The sequence below is a fragment of the Cucurbita pepo genome, chromosome 1 (genome assembly GCF_057944985.1).
Source record: "Cucurbita pepo subsp. pepo isolate OVF chromosome 1, ASM5794498v1, whole genome shotgun sequence".
In the NCBI taxonomy this organism is placed as follows: Eukaryota; Viridiplantae; Streptophyta; class Magnoliopsida; order Cucurbitales; family Cucurbitaceae; genus Cucurbita; species Cucurbita pepo.
Genome location: NC_141798.1, coordinates 19,281,939 through 19,299,512, shown reverse-complemented (window position 1 = coordinate 19,299,512; position 17,574 = coordinate 19,281,939). Strand labels below are relative to the sequence as shown.

The 17,574-nt window shown below is 36.2% G+C and overlaps 3 protein-coding genes across 4 annotated transcripts; 2 read left to right on the top strand and 1 right to left on the bottom strand.

Moving 5' to 3' along the window:
* The first annotated feature begins 2,953 nt into the window (after window positions 1-2,953).
* LOC111796252 (WAT1-related protein At2g39510) lies at window positions 2,954-6,302 on the top strand. 2 transcript variants are annotated; one of them, XM_087117052.1, is made up of 6 exons: window positions 2,954-3,074; window positions 3,201-3,277; window positions 4,318-4,561; window positions 4,631-4,792; window positions 5,769-5,920; window positions 5,992-6,302. In XM_087117052.1, the coding sequence occupies exons 2-6, from the start codon at window positions 3,228-3,230 to the stop codon at window positions 6,122-6,124; spliced, it is 741 nt and encodes a 246-aa protein (XP_086973178.1). In that variant the 5' UTR covers window positions 2,954-3,074; window positions 3,201-3,227; the 3' UTR covers window positions 6,125-6,302. The 2 variants fall into 2 exon arrangements, with proteins under 2 accessions (XP_086973178.1, XP_086973175.1); XM_087117049.1 differs by having other exon boundaries at window positions 3,161-3,277.
* A 6,884-nt stretch (window positions 6,303-13,186) lies between these two features.
* Window positions 13,187-16,019, top strand: LOC111796242 (WAT1-related protein At2g39510). Its single transcript, XM_023679008.2, has 7 exons — window positions 13,187-13,420; window positions 13,491-13,553; window positions 13,642-13,758; window positions 14,327-14,567; window positions 15,084-15,245; window positions 15,321-15,472; window positions 15,559-16,019. The coding sequence occupies exons 1-7, from the start codon at window positions 13,227-13,229 to the stop codon at window positions 15,761-15,763; spliced, it is 1,134 nt and encodes a 377-aa protein (XP_023534776.2). The 5' UTR covers window positions 13,187-13,226; the 3' UTR covers window positions 15,764-16,019.
* An 897-nt stretch (window positions 16,020-16,916) lies between these two features.
* On the bottom strand, window positions 16,917-17,558 carry LOC111796233 (hexose transporter). The gene is made up of 2 exons (XM_023678995.2): window positions 17,297-17,558; window positions 16,917-17,194 (listed from the first exon to the last, which is right to left on the bottom strand). The coding sequence occupies exons 1-2, from the start codon at window positions 17,372-17,374 to the stop codon at window positions 17,111-17,113; spliced, it is 162 nt and encodes a 53-aa protein (XP_023534763.1). The 5' UTR covers window positions 17,375-17,558; the 3' UTR covers window positions 16,917-17,110.
* Window positions 17,559-17,574: the final 16 nt, after the last annotated feature.

Here is a 17,574-nt window from a genome sequence, read left to right as displayed (position 1 = left end):
ATTAAAGCTAACTTTCAATTAAAAAATTAGACATTCAAATCTCGCTCGGTTAAGAAAAAAAAAAATCAGTAAGTATTGAAAAAATGAATTTGATTATTAGGTCAGTTTTTGGTAGTTTGTATTAAAAAAAATGGTGGGTAGCTGGAGCCACCATTCAAATGGATGAGTATATAGCTTTTGTTTGGGTAGAGTTCTAAGCTGCTACGAAACTTATATCGACACCATGAAATTTATGGTCATCCATTCAAAAGCAAACATTAAAAATTCAGCCTTATGATTTCTTTTTCTTGTGTGTTATTATATTTTATCGATAACCTAATTAGCTTTGACTTTCATGTCTTTTTCTTTGACTTTTCTTTGTACCAAATCAATCCTAGATCCATGCATCTTACTTTATTTGTTACCATCTACATATAAAGTGACTCTGAATGTCATTCCTCAAGCTTTATATCCGTTCATCTAATGTTCGGTATTAGCTCTGATACTATTTATAATAACTCAAGTTCATAAGGTTTTAAAATGAGTCCGCTAGAGAGTATTCCATACTCTTATAACAAATGTTTTGTTCATTTCTCTAATTGATTTCTCCTACTTTTCAAAGAAAAAAAAAAAAAAAAAAAAAAAAAAAAAAAAAAAAAAAAAAAAAAAAAAGCTCACAATTCACTCAACAAATCACTCTCAAAACCTTTCAATGGAGGTTGAAAACATCCTTTTCTGTCACTGCCCACGAAACAACTTCGCCAACAGCACCTTTTTCTTTGACTTGCGACAATGCTGTGGCCGCCTACAGTGGCACCATGGCGCTCCGTGCTAAGAATTTTTGGCTCTACAACGTCCAAAATTTTGCCATGGCTTGAGCCGAGTGTCACAGTTTTACTTGTTTAAGGTGTGTTGTCTATGGTCGCATATCGGATGCCCCAATCATGCTTATCTAAGACGTCATGCACATTCCAAATCACTTTCACATGCTTTCTTCCTAGTTATGTTTTTACTATTTCATGTTTTGTCAATATGATGGTGTATGACAGTTCACCTAAATCATGTCTACTCTTATCAGGGTTATAATGCTCCAAAATATACCATAGGTAATATGACTAGTTGTCTCTTTCTCCTACTCGGGTTATATGTTATCAAAGTCGTCGTTGCCTAATCACTTTTAGCTTATAATATTGTTTTCTTTCAAATTGTTTTTAACGTATTTCTTCGCTCACGTTTTCTAAAATCATTTATCTCAAACATGGCTCGAGACTCGAGCATACACCAACGTTGTCTGTAAAGTTTGAATTTCTTAAGGCTGACTTGTTCACTGGGTTAGAACAAGTGTCGCACAATCGTTGTCCCGCTGTTGCAAGTGTAGGATTGTGACACCGAGCAACACACGCCTACATTCTAAATAAGAACTCCTAGTGATGCTCGGTTCAAACTTAACCTAATCTTAACCTAATCTTATTACATAGCATTACCCTTTATTCAAATTTATCATGAAAGGGTGATTTTTGTCGTAATGAACTCAAATTCAATTTCCCTACCTCTTTCTTCACGGAAAAATGAGATGGATTTGCATAGTTTCAAAATGGAAATATGAGATGGACACCATTTTAATTCAATTTATTCCCAATTACCATTTCATTTCAAGCACGTGGCCTCCATCAATCCAATCCAGACAAGTTGACCAATGTCTCATGTGTTCTAGGTTGTCTCATGTCTCCTAGGTTTCCTCCAATCAGCACAGGTTGATCCATGTTCCACGCCACCTTTCATGATGTCATGTGTACGAGGAATCTCTCTCCGTGTTTAACAATATGGTCGGGTTTTCGAGGTCGGTCAAAATCAAAATTAATTTCTCTAATCTTTTTGTCGATAGTACATGTTTTATACCAATACCTACAAATCACGAGCTTCTTTCATGTGCTCCTCTAACATTTCCATTCTCAACCCGAAATCTCACAGCCAAAGCACCCTAAACCGACAACAGTAAGACCAACCAACTAAAGAAAGAGGAATAGAAAACAGAACTCGATTGAACGTGGGTAAGCAAACTGGAATAAGATATCATGGTATGGTTCGCCCAACCACTTTTGACATTCTCAAGGCTCTGTTGGCCCAAAAGAAAAGCGTTCACCGAACTAAACCCTAATTAATCGTATTGATCCAAATCGGTTCGCCCAACCACTTTTGACATTCTCAAGGCTCTATTGGCCCAAAAGAAAAGCGTTCACCAAACTAAACCCTAATTAATCGTATTGATCCAAACCTATAGATCATTATCTCTATCTTACAAAGTATAGTGGGATAAAGGGTGAAATTTTTACTTTTTTTTTTTAAGAAAAACGTTGACCTGTAAGAACAAGAGAATCCATGGCATAATATCGTACGAGCATAAGGTCTCATGACTTTGCTTTAACTTCCCAAAATGCCTCGTACCAATTGAGATATATTTCTTTACTTATAAACTCATGATCATTCTCTAAATTAGCCAACGTGAAACTTACTCCCATCAATCTACAACCCTAATATTCCATTTATATTCATTTGGGCTAATTTTATTTAAATACAACATGCATTGATTTAAAAGATTCTCCAAACATAATAATCACATAAAACCAAAACAACCTTAAATATTTTGAGACATATCTGAACACTGTCAGAAAAAGCTCTAAATAAATAAACAAACAAACAAACAACCAAACTTTCTTGAAACATTTATCATTTGAAACAAACAATCATTTCCTTAGAACAATTTACACAAAGCCCTTTATGAAGGAACTAAGTGGCGCTTTGAAGCAGGCAAAGCCATATTTAGCTGCCATCCTTCTAAGATTTATAGCCGCTGGTTTGATTGTGATAGCCAAGATTGCGTTGAATGAAGGCATGAGCCCACAGGTGTATTCGCTCTATCGTTATTGTGTTGCTGCCATTGTTGTAGCTCCATTTGCCCTTCTTTTTTAGATCTGATCTGTTCTGTTCTTCCTTTGGGAAATGGCTTGAGCTGATGAATTTATTGGCAGAAGAAGAAGAAGACCAGAGATGAGTTGGTGCATGTTTGGAAAGATTCTGCTGCTGGGCTCTATGGAGTAAGAACTTGTTTGTTTTTGGTACTAGATTTTTTAAGATTGTGTTGTTATGTTTTTTTAAGGTTGTTGGAATGATGGGAATGCAGCTCTGTGGTTATCCCTAACACGTATTTCACTGGTTTGAAGTTTGTATCTCCAACTTTCTCCATTGCTATGTCCAATGCTGTTCCTGCGCTTTCCTTCTTCTTCGCTTGGATTTTTAGGTATATTACTCTCCATCTTTCATAAAATGTTTGAATTTTAATTTGTTCCTGTGTGAGATCCCGCATTTCTTATAAGTGTGTGGAAACTTCTTCCTAGTAGACGCGTTTTAAAACCGTGAGGCTGATGGTCATTTGTAACGGGCCAAAGCGGACAATATCGGATAGCGGTGGGTTTGGGCTGTTACAAATGGTATCAGAGTCAGTCATTGGACGATGTGAGACATTGGTCGGAGTAGGGCTAGACTCTCTCTATAGTAGACGTATTTTAAAATCTTGAAGGGAAAGCCCAAAGCGGATAATATCTACTGGGGTGGGCTTGGGGTGTTACAAATGGTATTAGAGCCGGACATTGGGCGGTGTGCCAGCGAGGACGCTGGGCCCCCTGAGGGTGGATTGTGAGATCCCACGTCGGTTGGAGAGAGGAATGAAGTATTTCTTATAAGGTCGTGGAAACCTCTCCACGCGTTTTAAAATCGTGATACTGACGGCTATAGGTAATGGGCTAAAGCGGACAATATTTGTTAGCAGTGGGTTTGAACAATTACAAATGGTATCAGAGTCAATCACTGGACAGTGTGGGACACTAGTCAGAGTAGGGTTAGACTCCATAGTAGACTTATTTTAAAACAAAAGTCCAGAGCAGACAATATCTATCCACGATAGGTTTGGGTTGTTACGAATGGTATCAAAGCCATACACTAGGCGGTGTGCCAATGAGAATGACGGGCCCCCAAGTAGATCCCACGTTGGTTGGAGGGGGGAACGAAGCATTTCTCATAAGGATGTGTAAACCTCTCCCTAGTAGATGCGTTTTAAAACTGTGAGGCTGACGGCGATACGTAACGGGCCAAAACAGACAATATCTATTAACGGTAGGCTTGGACTGTTACACTAAGCAACAAAATCGAGACATTTCTCAAAACAAATAGACGTCGTTGGGAATATTGTAAAGAAACCGACTCTTTTCGTACCCGCGTACCCCGATAAGGCTTACGTGCATGTTTGTAGTGGTAAAAACTGACGTTTTCTTGTTTGTTTAGGATGGAAAAGGTTGATATTAGGAGAGTTTCATCTTGGGCAAAGATATTAGGAACTGCAGTGACAGTGGGAGGAGCAATGACAATGATCTTTGTCCGACACCCAACCTCAAGCTTTGGTTGGACAAAAGGAGCTGACTCCCAACATCACTCATCAACTGATTCAAACAACCAAGATTATCGTTTCAAAGGTGTCATTTTGGTCACAATTTCTTGTGTTTCCTCTTCACTTTCATGCGTTCTTCAGGTAATTTTAAAATTAAGAACAGACAATGCAAGCTTAAGCTGTTAATTAACAAACAAAATGTTGTTTCAGGCAATTGTGTTGAAATCATATCCTGTGGGGCTGAGTCTCACTGTTTTGGTGAGCTTAGTGGGAGTTGTGGAAGGCAGTGTGATAGCTTTGGCAATGGAATGGAACAATCCAGCTGCTTGGTCAATTCATTTTGATTTTCAACTCTTGGCCATCCTTTATGCTGTAAACTTCATTTACTTCTTCCTTTATTCTCTTTCTAGTTCCTTAATTCTAGAGATGTCCATGAAATCGAGATCCCGAACCGGGATGGAGAATCCCTGTTTAAACGGGAAATGGGGAGGAAGCAAACAGAGATTTCTACGAAGAATGGGGATTGTGAGATCCCACATCGATTGGGAAGGAGAACAAAACACTCTTTATAAGGGTGTGGAAACTTCTGTGTAGCAGACGCGATTTAAAAATCTTGAGGGGAAGCTCGAAAGGGAAAACTCAAAGAGGACAGTATTTGCTAACGGTGAACTTGGGCTGTTACAGATGGTATCAAAGTCTGACACTGGACGATGTGGCAATGAGGAGGCTGAGCCCTGAAAGGTGGTGGACACGAGGCGGTGTGCCAACAAGGATGTTGGACCCTAAAGGTGGTGGATTGTGAGATCCCACATCAGTTGAAGAGGAGAATGAAACACCCTTTATAAGGGTGTGGAAACCTCTACGTAGCAAACACGATTTAAAAATCTTGAAGGGAAGCTCGAAAGGGAAAGCGCAAAGAGGACAATATATGCTAGCGGTAGGCTTGGATGGTTACAAATGGTATCAAAGCCTAGATAATGTGCCAGCGACAAGGCTGAGCCCCGAAGGGGAGTGGACACAAGGTGGTGTACCAACAAGGATACTGGACCTCGAAGGGGGTGGATTGTGAGATCCCATATCGATTGGGGAGGAGAACAAAACACCCTTTATAAGGGTGTGGAAATCTCTCCATAGCATACGCTATTTAAAAATCTCGAGGGAAAACTCAAAAAGGACAATATCTTCTAGCGGTGGGCTCGAGCCGTTACAGGAATTGAGATTATATTCTTCATATCCGCTCTTGACTCCGCTCACCGGAGTAATTTATTATACATATTTGTTTCTTTAATTATAATAAAATATAGACATATTATTCATTAAAAATTTGTTTGAAATGAATGTTTGGCAGGGAATATTAATCTCAGGGCTTTCGTACTACGTTCAAGGAGTTGTAATGGAGGCTAAGGGAGCTGTGTTTTTGACAGCATTTTTCCCTCTAAGCACAGTCATTGTTGCAATCATAAGCTCATTCGCAGTGTCTGAGATATTGTCGTTGGGAAAGTAAGTGACTTAAGCGACAACTAATGGTTACCTTTAATGGAAATTAACGGTATTAATTGAGGGTTTTCCAGGATTGTGGGAGCACTCATCATAATTCTTGGTCTTTATTTGATTCTGTGGGCCAAAACCAAAGATCAAGCCCTTGACAAGGCAGCTAATGCAGTCAATGATGTTGCTCGGTCAACGACGAACGGTTCCGTTTGAATAACGAGTCCTCGTTTGATAACCATTATGTTCTCGATTTTTGTTTTGAAAGAATTTATGTTCGTTTTCGAAAGTTCTTTGCGTAGAATCTCAACCCATTGTAATCAATATACAAAAGTTGACCATCACGTACGAGTGAACTACAAAAATATTTTAAATTTTCGTGAAATGGAGTTATGATGTAGAAGAGATGCAAGTAAGAGGACATTGCAAAACTATGGGATTAAACCCTAATTTTGAAAGAATTGAAAGTCACTAACTATATCAATACGGTGCACCTTCTTTTTCGTTAGTTCAATCATAAGAATTTTATGGTAAAACGTGTTTTGCTTGGGGCAATTCTATGCTCGATGACCTCCTAAAAATTTTCGTGTGATGCAGGCTCGTGTTATTTTCAAGGGAGTCTTCACTCAGCGAGAAGTAGGTAATATGATCATGTCACAGGGGAATGTCAGGTATCACAGTCTTACTTTTTCAACCGTGAAATGTCATTATTTTGACACGTTCACGACCTCCTTTAAAGAAAACTCAAGTTGCATGTATATTTTTTGCCTGGTTTTGTGGCTTCGTTGAACCTTAAGCGAGACAAGTGCTAAATTCATATTTCGAATTCTGATATGAATCCTGGGTATTGAGCGTTACAAGGTGACCACCACTTTAGGATGTTACGTACAACCATAAAGCTACAAACGACCTAACCACGAGTGACCTCGTTGTAATGTATACCAAGGCAAAACCACGAGTGACCATTGCTATAGGATGAAGATGCATAGTAAGATATTATTGTCTACGAATTCAAACTTATCCATTTATAAAATTATAATGTAAAACCTTTGGTATAAAAGTTAGCCTGTCGTCATTTTAATTAAGAAAAATAACTGTGCCTGCCAGCTCATTATAGACAGTTTGACTATTTTTAATTGTTAATTATTAAACTTGATTAAGAACTAATTCAGCTAAAAAAAACAAGTGAAAGCTGACGTTAAAACACTTGTCCCAAGCTAATCAACCATAAAACAAACAAATTAGTGTTAAATGTTTCCATGTTAATCCTTGGTCGTGTTTTTTTTTTTTTTTTTTTTTTTTTTTTTTTTTAAATTTATGGATGACAAATAGGGATTAAAAAATGTTCCTTCAAGATCAATATCTTATAGTAACGTTTTCGACCATAGAATTCAGCTGGAGGGATCAACTCAGTGGCTCCTATGAGTAAGACCGTGCAAAGGAAGTATCAGAGATCGCGTAACACTTCCCGTGGAGGTTCATGCAAACCATCAAACCATTAGGTCGAGTAATTCTTAACGAAAATGTCTCATACCAATAGAGAAGACGTTCCTTACCTATAAACTCATGATCTTCCCTTTAATTAGCCGTGAGACCATTACTTCTCTTAATAATCCTCAACAATCCTCCCCTTGAACAAAGTGCTCCATAGAGTCTGTGAGATCCCACATCAGTTGAAGAGGGGAACTAAGCATTTGTTATAAGGGAAAGCCCAAATAGGACAATATTTGCTAGCGGTGGGCTTGAGCTGTTACAGAGCCCCTCCATAGGCTTTCTTAATTCTTTGAAGCCCTCGAACAATCTCCCCTTAATTATTTTTCAAAGGGTTTTATTATTATAATTTAAAATTTGGAAATTGAGAATAAGTTAATAAATAAATTCATTGTTTTTTTTGGCCAAAGTATGATGAGATGGATGGCAATTGCAATGGTTGTCTCCTAATCATTCCCCCTTTCATATTTCATGGAAATATGAGATGGATGCCATTTCTCAACTTGTTAAAATATCAATAAAATATTAAATTTATTGTAATTTAACATTTTAATTACCACATTTTAAGCCACAAATTCTAACAATCTCTCAAAATATATATATATATACATATATATTGAAATGTTTTGTGTCACAACCAGTTTTGTGTAATGTAAAACAAACAACACCATTATTACTGTGATATCCCACATTCGTTGGGGAGGAGAACGAAATACTCTTTATAAGAGTGTGGAAACCTTTCCGTAGCATATGTGTTTTAAAGCTTTGAGGGGAAGCCCGAAAGGGAAAACCCCAAGAGGATAATATCTGCTAACGGTGGACCTGGGCCGTTACAAATGGTATTAGAACCAGACACGAAGCGATGTGCCAGCGAAGAGGTTATTCCTCGAAGGGGGTAGACACGAGGCGATATGCCATTGAGGACGCTGGGCCCTGAAGGGGGTGGATTTGGTGGGGATCCCACATCGATTGGAGAAAGGAACAAGTGTCACCGAGGATGCTGGGGCCTGAAAGGGGTGGATTGTGATATTCCACATTGGTTGGGGAGGAGAACGAAACATCCTTTATAAGGGTGTGGAAACCTTTCCCTAGCAGACGTGTTTTAAAGCCTTGAGGGGAAGCCCGAAAGGGAAAACCCTAAGAGGACAATATCTGTTAGTGGTGGACTTGGGCCGTTACAAATGGTATTAGAGCCAAACACCAAGTGATGTGCTAGCGAGGAGGTTGTTCCCCGAAGGGGGTAGACACGAGGCAATATGCCATCGAGGACATTGGGCCCTGAAAGGGGTGGATCCCACATTGGTTGGGGAGGAGAACGAAACACCCTTTATAAAGGTGTTGATACCTATCCCTAGCAGATGCGTTTTAAAGCCTTAAGAGGAAGCCCGAAAGGGAAAGCTCTAAGAGGACAATATCTGTTAGTGGTGGACCTGAGCCGTTACAAATAGTATTAGAGCCAAACACCGAGTGATGTGCCAGCGAGGAGGGTAGACACGAGGCGGTGTGCCAGTAAGGACGATGGGCCCCAAAGGAGAGTGGATCTGGTGGAGATTCCACATCGATTGGAGAAATGAACAAGTGCCAGTAACGATGCTGGGCCCTGAAAGGGGTGGATTGTGATTCCACAAAATTGATTTCCACTAACTCTCCCTAGCCATTATTGCATGTACATTTGTACAAATTAAACAAAAAATTAGGGTCAAACAAGTTTGGAACTTTCTTGGCCACAAATTTATTATTATTATTTTTGGTACAAATTAAGGTATATTTAATGTTTCTTTCTTGATTTCCAATTATTTTAGGCCACAAAATGAGATGAAATTACCTAAAAAAAGCAATTATTTCTTGGCCACGAATTTAAGTGGGTTTAAATTTGGTATATGTTTGGCCACAAAATGAAATAATTATTCGATATAATCATCATTAAAACCATATAGTATAAAAAATACATGTAACAATGTAAACGAAATTGATAATTAATGGAAAATAGAAAAATAATTAGTATAATAGGACAATAATTGATGAAGTGGGTTAGTTGAAAAATTAAAGCAAATTCACTGAAAGGTAGAATTAGTCGCTGTTAAATGTACACCCATCACTTATTGTTCCCAATACGCCAACACTACTTTCTTAATTTCCCACCTTAAACACCAACCCCTTTCTTTAATATATAATCTTGTACCCTCTATTATGGGTACCACCTTCCCATACATTCATTTCATACCACAATGATATGATATTGTCCACTTTAGGCATAACCTCTCGTGGGTTTGCTTTGGGCTTTCCCAAAATGCCTCGTACCAATAGAGATATTATACCATTGTAGAGAGACGTGTTCGTCTAACACAACGTATTCATGTTGCAGAAGAATACTAAAGCCATCAAATGTCAACGTATTCTTTTTTTTTTTTTTTTTTTTTTCTTTCGGGACCATATCAATATTTACATTTATAAATTAAAATTTTATATATATGTAAATTATTAATAGTATCTATTAAAAATGTAGATAATCATGTAAAAAATTATTATGGTCTAATTCATCACCTAAGTTTTAGAATTTAAAATATTATATTATATTTAAAAATATTATTATTGTTAATTAGTATACATAAACATATTCTGAGAATATTCATTAACAGTTAATATCAACCTCATACCAAGATATTCTTAAGAATATTCATTAACAGTCAACATCATCATCTTTTTCATGATTTAAATAATTTTTTTTTTAGCTTTATTATTTTTGAAATTGGCATCAATTTAGACCAAATGTAAATGTTTTTTTTTTTTTTAATGAATCTTGCTCGGTGAATATAATCATTTTGACTCGTACTACTAGTTCCAATAGAATCATTTTGTCTCGAGATTGAAAATGTCACATCTTTATGTGATTCATTTATCGAAAGTCTAGATTTTTTGTCTGTATTTTGCATATTAGACTTATTACGAATGTTGATTGTGACATCTGAGTAAATGAGAGGTACATAAATGTACCGAGACTACATGTAAGTGAGAGCGATCTTGATAATAGGATGATTAAGAAACGTTCAAAGAAAAAGAATGACTCGTGTTGGTCTGTGATGATAGTCTTCACTCTTAAAAACTATTTTATTTTTTTTTTAAATTTTCAAAATATGAATTACTTTTTGAAAACATTAATAAAAATGAAAGAAAAACAACTTTTATAACATTAATTTTTTAAAACTAAAATTGTTATGTTAAATTTTTAGCAAATTATGAACAAACTTACTAAAATTGATTTTGGAATGCCTTTTAAAAAGATGAAAAGACCTTTTAGCCCATCAAAATCCATTGTTTGGTCCACTTCCTTGAACCGCTGAACCGCTCATGTGCTTTTAGAAGAATCTCTTACGTATATTGTAATAACTTTTGAGAAAAAATTATTATTTTTAAATAAAATTTATAGAACAATAATACATATACATATATATATATATATATACATATAGATTATATATGTACACATATACATATACATATACATATATATACATATACATATATATATATATATATATATATATATATATATATATATATATATATATATATATATATATATAATTGGTTAATACCTAATTTATATTTAATGATATGTACTAAAGCAACGTTGGATTAAATTAAAATTTAATTAAATAAGCCAAATATAAATATCTTACTATCTAAAAAAAGATATAAGGAGGATAGTCATTTTTTGGACTAATTTTTTCGAATGACATTATATAATTCCATATATGTCCCTCTTTTAATTATTTAATTATTTTCCAATGTAACTAATTTATCTTTTTTAGTTGAATTTATTTTTTAAAATTTTATAACTTTTTAATATGATGTGTATAAAAAATATTCAAATTTGTAATTAATAAGTCTTCGACTTTAAATTTAAAATATATAAATAAATATATATTGAATATATTAGGGATCTATTACCGACATAAAAGCTAAATACAAAATTAAAAATCTAAAAAGTATTATTATTTATTAAATATTTTTATGTTTTTTTAAATTATTTATGCATATTTTAGTCTAATAATTAAAAGGGGAAAAACTAGAGAAAGGATTTTAAAAGTAAAGTGTATATATATATATATATATATATTCATAGAAGACAATTAAACGGGGCCCTTTTTATTATTGGCTCCTCCCACTACTCATTTAAGACATTTATTAGCTTAATATTTTTTAAAAAGAATCTATTAGCTTAGATTTTTTTTTTCTCTTTTTTCAACTTTATATATTTACGTTAAAATACAATTAAATTATATATTTGTTCCCTACACTAATAATAATAATAAATAAATAACCTTAAAATAGGTCACGGAACTTTCAACTTTGTGTCTAATAAAATTTTTATATATTTAAATTTTTTAAAAATAATTAATTTATTTGATATAAAATTAATTAATTAATTTTTTTTTTTTTTTTTTTATAAATTTTGTGTATGGTATGTTAGACCTTAAAATTTATATCATTAAATTTATAGAATTTTTTTAATTAAACCCAAAAGTTAACAAATTAACAAATTAATAGTAATATAATTTAATTAAAACAATTTTAGAAGAATAATACTCAAATTTTGCATACAAATTTACCAAAATTTCACAACAAATCCATTAGAATTAGCTCAAATTATTGTGGGTGGTCCATTGTTTTTTTTTTTTTTTTTAATTTATAAATAAATAGAATATATATTAAATTAAAAAAAATATATATCTGATAAAAGAAATGGGGTTTTGGTGGTTTGTCCAATGTGCATCTTTATGGAAATGAAGAAATAATTGGAAAATGAGTGCATGTAAAGATCAGCAAATTAAAGATTAAAAAAAAAAAAAAAAGGTGACAATGAAATAATGGATTTGATTAAAGTGAGTAAGGACACTATGTTTTTTTTTTTTTTTTTTTTTTTTTATAAATAAATAAATAAATAGTTGAATTTATTTATATAATTTAAAATATATTATAAAGCAACCGCACACAAGGCTAATTCCTTTAAATGTTGGAATTTAATTAACTTGGAGTATACGCAAAAAGAATAGGGTTAGTGATGATAATGGTCTAATTTTAATATCCAAAAAATGGAGACTTGGAATTGCACTATGGTTTCGTGGAATCGTAGATGTCGTCTACATCTTTTGTTCTAACCACTTCGTTTCTAGGAATCCAATTCAGAGTTGAATATTCGTAGACGATGATTAAGCTTTTTCCAGAAATTTTACTATTGACTTTACGAAATCGATATATTCTCGAGTGTGTGTTAATATGTCTGTTATAGAGAGGTTTCCATACTCATAGAAATACACAGACCCTTTTTGGGTGAATGGGGTGATTAAGAAGACACATTTATCCTCCACTATGTGCTTATGGCTCTGAAAGTTGGTGGAGAAAGATCGATGCTAGTAGCTTATGTAGTTGTCGGGCGGTAGAAAGTTTGCTTCTTTCTCCTCGTCTTTTTTTCAATGAAGTGGAAAGGCTTTCGGTCTCTTTGATTGGTAGGGGCGTGAAGTTCGAACAGTTAAGTTATATTTAGGTTGACAACATGAATAGAGACGTAAGTTGATATTAGAGTTTGGAGTGTAATTTAATAACATCTTAAAAAAAATTAGGTAAAAGGAACAAGGTTGGATTTGAGCCACGAATGCACGTACCTGAAAAAATAAATATTACATGCTTCTTCTGCTGTGATGTGACCCTTACGTAGTGGTGAGTTTTAGTGGACATGTTTTGTTTGGAAATCCCTCACTATAAAAGGGCCTTTCACCGAGCTGAAAATGGATATCAACTCATTGTCTCCGACGACACCGCCGGAATGGAGCATCCCACCGGAATGTGGACTCAAGCCAGGCCATTTATTGCAGTGATTCTTCAGCAGTTCATCACTGCCGGAATGGTCATCATTTCCAAGTTTGCTCTTAACCAAGGACTCAACCAACACGTTTTAGTCGTGTATCGTTACGCCATTGCCACTGTTGTTGTCGCTCCTTTAGCTCTCGTCTTCGAAAGGTCTCTCTTCTTTCTCCTCTCTCCTCTTTACCTCTCTTTGAGAGAGTTCTGTTAACGGTGTTAATAACAGGAAAGTGAGACCCAAGATGTCTTGGTCTGTTTTTTGGAAGATTGTCTTGCTCGGATTATTGGAGTAAGAACTTTTAACCCTTAATCTCAACCGAGCGAAATATTAAATTTAATGTAATCTATCAAGTTAAACTTTTGAGTCTGTATCACAGGCCTGCACTCGACCAAAACTTATATTACACGGGCATGAAGTACACTACAGCAACTTTCGCCTCTGCTATGACCAACATGGTCCCTGGTCTTATCTTCCTCCTAGCTTGGATTGTTCGGTAATTTAGTCAAAAGCTTCAATTATATGATTGCGTATTAAATGTTTTGATATTTACTAACCGATATTAAAAACGAAAAAACCTTTTATAGTTATGAAATGGGTAATTTCTTATTCTATTGTCGGATATGTCTATTTCATCATATTAAAATACATATGTCTAGCTCAATTAATAAAGTATATGGTCATGGAATCACTTATAAAGAAACACTAAAATATAAATATTGGAATTGAAATATTTTAAAGATTTAGAGACAAATTAAAGATACAATCTGTTAAAGCATATACAAATGACTAAAAGTTCAGCTAACCTAATGTAAGGATTTAAGTTCACCGCTAACAGATATTGTCCTTTTTAGGCTTTTCCTTTCGAGCTTTTCCTCAGGGTTTTTAAAATGTGTTTGCTAGGGAGAGGTTTCTACACTCTTATAAAGAATATTTCGTTTTTCACTTCAATCGATGTGGGATCTTACACCTAAATACTAATTAAATGATATATTATCGACTAAGAGCTAAGAGATGAACTATAGTTCACATAATGAATCCCATCTGTTGTATGTTTTGTTTAGGCTGGAGAAGGTTAACGTAAGGCAGTTGTCAAGCCAGGCAAAGATATTAGGGACAGTGGTAGCGGTGGGAGGGGCTATGATAATGACTATGGTAAGGGGGCCAATTGTGAGCCTGCCATGGACAAAGAACACCCTCCTCCATCACTCTTCTGCAGCTGCAGTCAGCCAGCATGATTTTCTCAAGGGTGCTCTCATGATCACTACCGGCTGCATTTTTTGGTCTGTTTTTACTGTTCTTCAGGTAAAAGTCAATCTTCCATGATATTCAATTCAATCTATGATGACTCGATTTGTAACAGCCTAAACCCACCGCTAGTAGATATTGTCTTCTTTGGGCTTCCCCTCAAGATTTTTAAAATGCGTCTACTAGGAGAGGTTTCTACACTCTGATAAAGAATGTTCTGTTCTCCTCCCTAACCGATGTAGGATCTCACAATCCACCCTCTTCGGGGTCCAGTGTCCTTGCTGGCACACTGCCTCGTGTCCACTCCCCTTCAAGACTCAGCCTTCTCACTGACACATCGCCCGATGTTTGGCTCTGATACAATTTGTAACAGCCCAAGCTCACTACCAGTCGATATTGTCCTCTTTGGGCTTTCCCTTTCGAGCTTCCCCACAAAGTTTTTAAAACGCATCTACTAAGGGGAAGCTTCCACACCCTTATAAAGAATGTTTGATTCTCCTCCCTAACCGATGTGGAATCTCACACGATTCAACACAAATGAGTTTTGATTTCTTAATTTCTTCAATCTTCCAGGCGATTACAGTAAAGGTATACCCTGCACAGCTCTCCCTAACAGCTTTGATATGCTCCACCGGCGCCGTGCAAGCCTCAGTGATAGCTTTGGGAATGGAAAGGCACAATCCTGCTGCCTGGTCATTACATTTAGATTCCACCCTCTTAGCTCCTTTGTACAGTGTAAGAAATCATCAAATGAACACAGAATCGGTTTCAAATAGTTTCATACAATTCACAGTCCCCTGTTTCTTGTAGGGAATCATGTCTTCAGGGGTCTCATATACTATTCAAGCAGCGATAATGAAAACGAAAGGGCCAGTTTTTGCAAGTACATTTAGTCCCCTAAGCATGGTCATTGTTGCAATCATCAGTTCATTCGCATTATCTGAGATATTATACTTTGGAAGGTAATTAACCTGACTATTCCACAGCCCACCAATGCAGAGATCAGAGTTTGGTGATAATAATCTAAATGATCCTAAATATTTTGCAGGGTTCTTGGAGCAGCTGTAATTATTACAGGTCTTTATCTAGTTCTGTGGGGTAAAATCAAGGATCAGGCTCCATACAAGTCGGATATTGAGAAGATAGCCCCATCCGATCAGAAACGGACTGCCATAACCGACATACCTAAGACTTCAGATAAAGAACTTGTAGTTGATCTTGCTAGAATAAAGACAGTGGATGGTTCTGTTTGACACGAGCATCAAAGAGCAATCATCAAAACTTTCATAAAGCCACTGATGGGGTTAGGAAAGAGTCCATGCAGCCAATTCTATTTCTATCTCTGTTTCATTTGGGTGAATTTGGAAGGATGTCTAATATGCTAGTGTATAAATTAGTCAAATTGTAAGGTAGACCCAGGGTCAAATTATTCTGAAGTGGACAACTCCTGATTCTTCATTTGTAATATAACTGAGCTAAATTCCAAAATGCCACTCATATGCCAACTAATTTCTAACTACGGTCCAAGCCCACCCCTAGCAGATATTATTCTCTTTGGGCTTTCTCTCTCGAGCTTTCTCTCAAGGTTTTTAAAACGCGTCTGTTAGGAAGAGGTTTCCATGTCCTTATAAAGAATGTTTCGTTCTCCTCCCTAATCGATGTGGGATCTCACATCCACCCCCCATCGGGGCCCAACGTCCTTGCTGGCACTTGTTCCCTTCTCCAATCGATGTGGGACCCTCTAATCCACCTCCTTCGAGGGCCAACGTCCTTTCTGGCACACCGCCTCATGTCCACCCCCCTTCGGGGCTCAGCCTCCTCGCTGGCACATCGTCCGGTGTCTGGCTCTGATACCATTTGTAACCGCCCAAGCCCACCGCTAGTAGATATTGTCCTCTTTTGGCTTCCCCTCAAGGTTTTTAAAACACATCTGTTAGGGAGAGGTTTCCACACCCTTATAGGGTGTTTCGTTCTCCTCTCCAACCGATGTAGGATCTCACCAGAAGAATTTAATAAGGATACTTTCAGAAGAAAAAAAATTGTAACTAAAACAAGCACATGAACTTTGTTCTATGTCAGGGACTGTCTGATGCAGAAAGCAGTAGACAATCCGCACCAACCATAGAGAGAGAGACTCATTGAGGTCTAAATCTTATCCTAATAATCAGCTGAAAGTTCCATTCAAGTCAGGTATAAACAAGCTAATCTTGGGAAGCAAGCTGAATTAAACGTAGTTGGAAGAACCAAATGAATTGGAATCCCTACCCAAATGTCATCATCATTGGGTACACACACATACAAAAAAGACCAAATAGCTGATCATCCAGATAAGGCGGCATTTCATTCAACAACTACCATCAATATGAGATCGTATGTTTCATAAAACAGCTAAATTAATAAAGCCACTGAAGAAAGAACACCAAATGTACTCATTCATAGAGATCAAAATGACCAAATGTATTGCATTTCTATCAAAACTTAGCAATAAATTTACACATACGGATCCAGCCTAAAAAATTCATTACGAGGAATTAACCCCCGCCGATGCAGCCTCTTTAATGGCAATAGAACTTACAGGAGAAATATATGGAAATGGAGCCTCATTTTTCAGGATCATTTTCTTGATCGGAAGTTCCAAACTTCTGCTTGAAAGAATCCTGCCTCTGCAACCACATCATGTGTCCCTGTACCATAAATTATTCCCCACGCTCAAATCAGCTGAGAGTTCAAGAGGGAAAAGAAAAGCGGTGAAGATAAAAGTTAAACCCTAAAACAGGGAATTGCACCTGGAGAGCTGCGGCCCAAGCAATAAGGAAGGAGGCGAACCAGAATTTCTTGTCCTTGAGAAGATTCTTGACTTCCATCTCTTCAAAACCCTAATCCTGAACCAATTGAGATGTTGGACTGAACTCTCTTCCTTCTTCCACCCGGAGAATTTAGCGCCCACCAGATTTACCTCGCAATCTGAACGTCGGTTTGTCGAGTCGACTCTTCATGATTTTCTTCACAGTCGACATGTCGTTTTCTCCACTGAACGTCGTATTTAGTGGATCATCGTAATTGC

Bases quoted from the DNA above. Each gene is read 5' to 3' on its own strand.
- LOC111796252 (XM_087117049.1), top strand. From the start codon at position 3,028: ATGAGTTGGTGCATGTTTGGAAAGATTCTGCTGCTGGGCTCTATGGA. The intron at 4,793-5,768 runs GTAAACTTCATT...AATGTTTGGCAG, and splicing joins TCTTGGCCATCCTTTATGCT to GGAATATTAATCTCAGGGCT. The intron at 5,921-5,991 runs GTAAGTGACTTA...AGGGTTTTCCAG, and splicing joins GAGATATTGTCGTTGGGAAA to GATTGTGGGAGCACTCATCA.
- LOC111796233 (XM_023678995.2), bottom strand. From the start codon at position 17,374: ATGGAAGTCAAGAATCTTCTCAAGGACAAGAAATTCTGGTTCGCCTCC. The intron at 17,195-17,296 runs GTGCAATTCCCT...TTTATGGTACAG, and splicing joins CTTGGGCCGCAGCTCTCCAG to GGACACATGATGTGGTTGCA.
- LOC111796242 (XM_023679008.2), top strand. From the start codon at position 13,227: ATGGAGCATCCCACCGGAATGTGGACTCAAGCCAGGCCATTTATTGCA. The intron at 15,246-15,320 runs GTAAGAAATCAT...TGTTTCTTGTAG, and splicing joins TCTTAGCTCCTTTGTACAGT to GGAATCATGTCTTCAGGGGT. The intron at 15,473-15,558 runs GTAATTAACCTG...AATATTTTGCAG, and splicing joins GAGATATTATACTTTGGAAG to GGTTCTTGGAGCAGCTGTAA.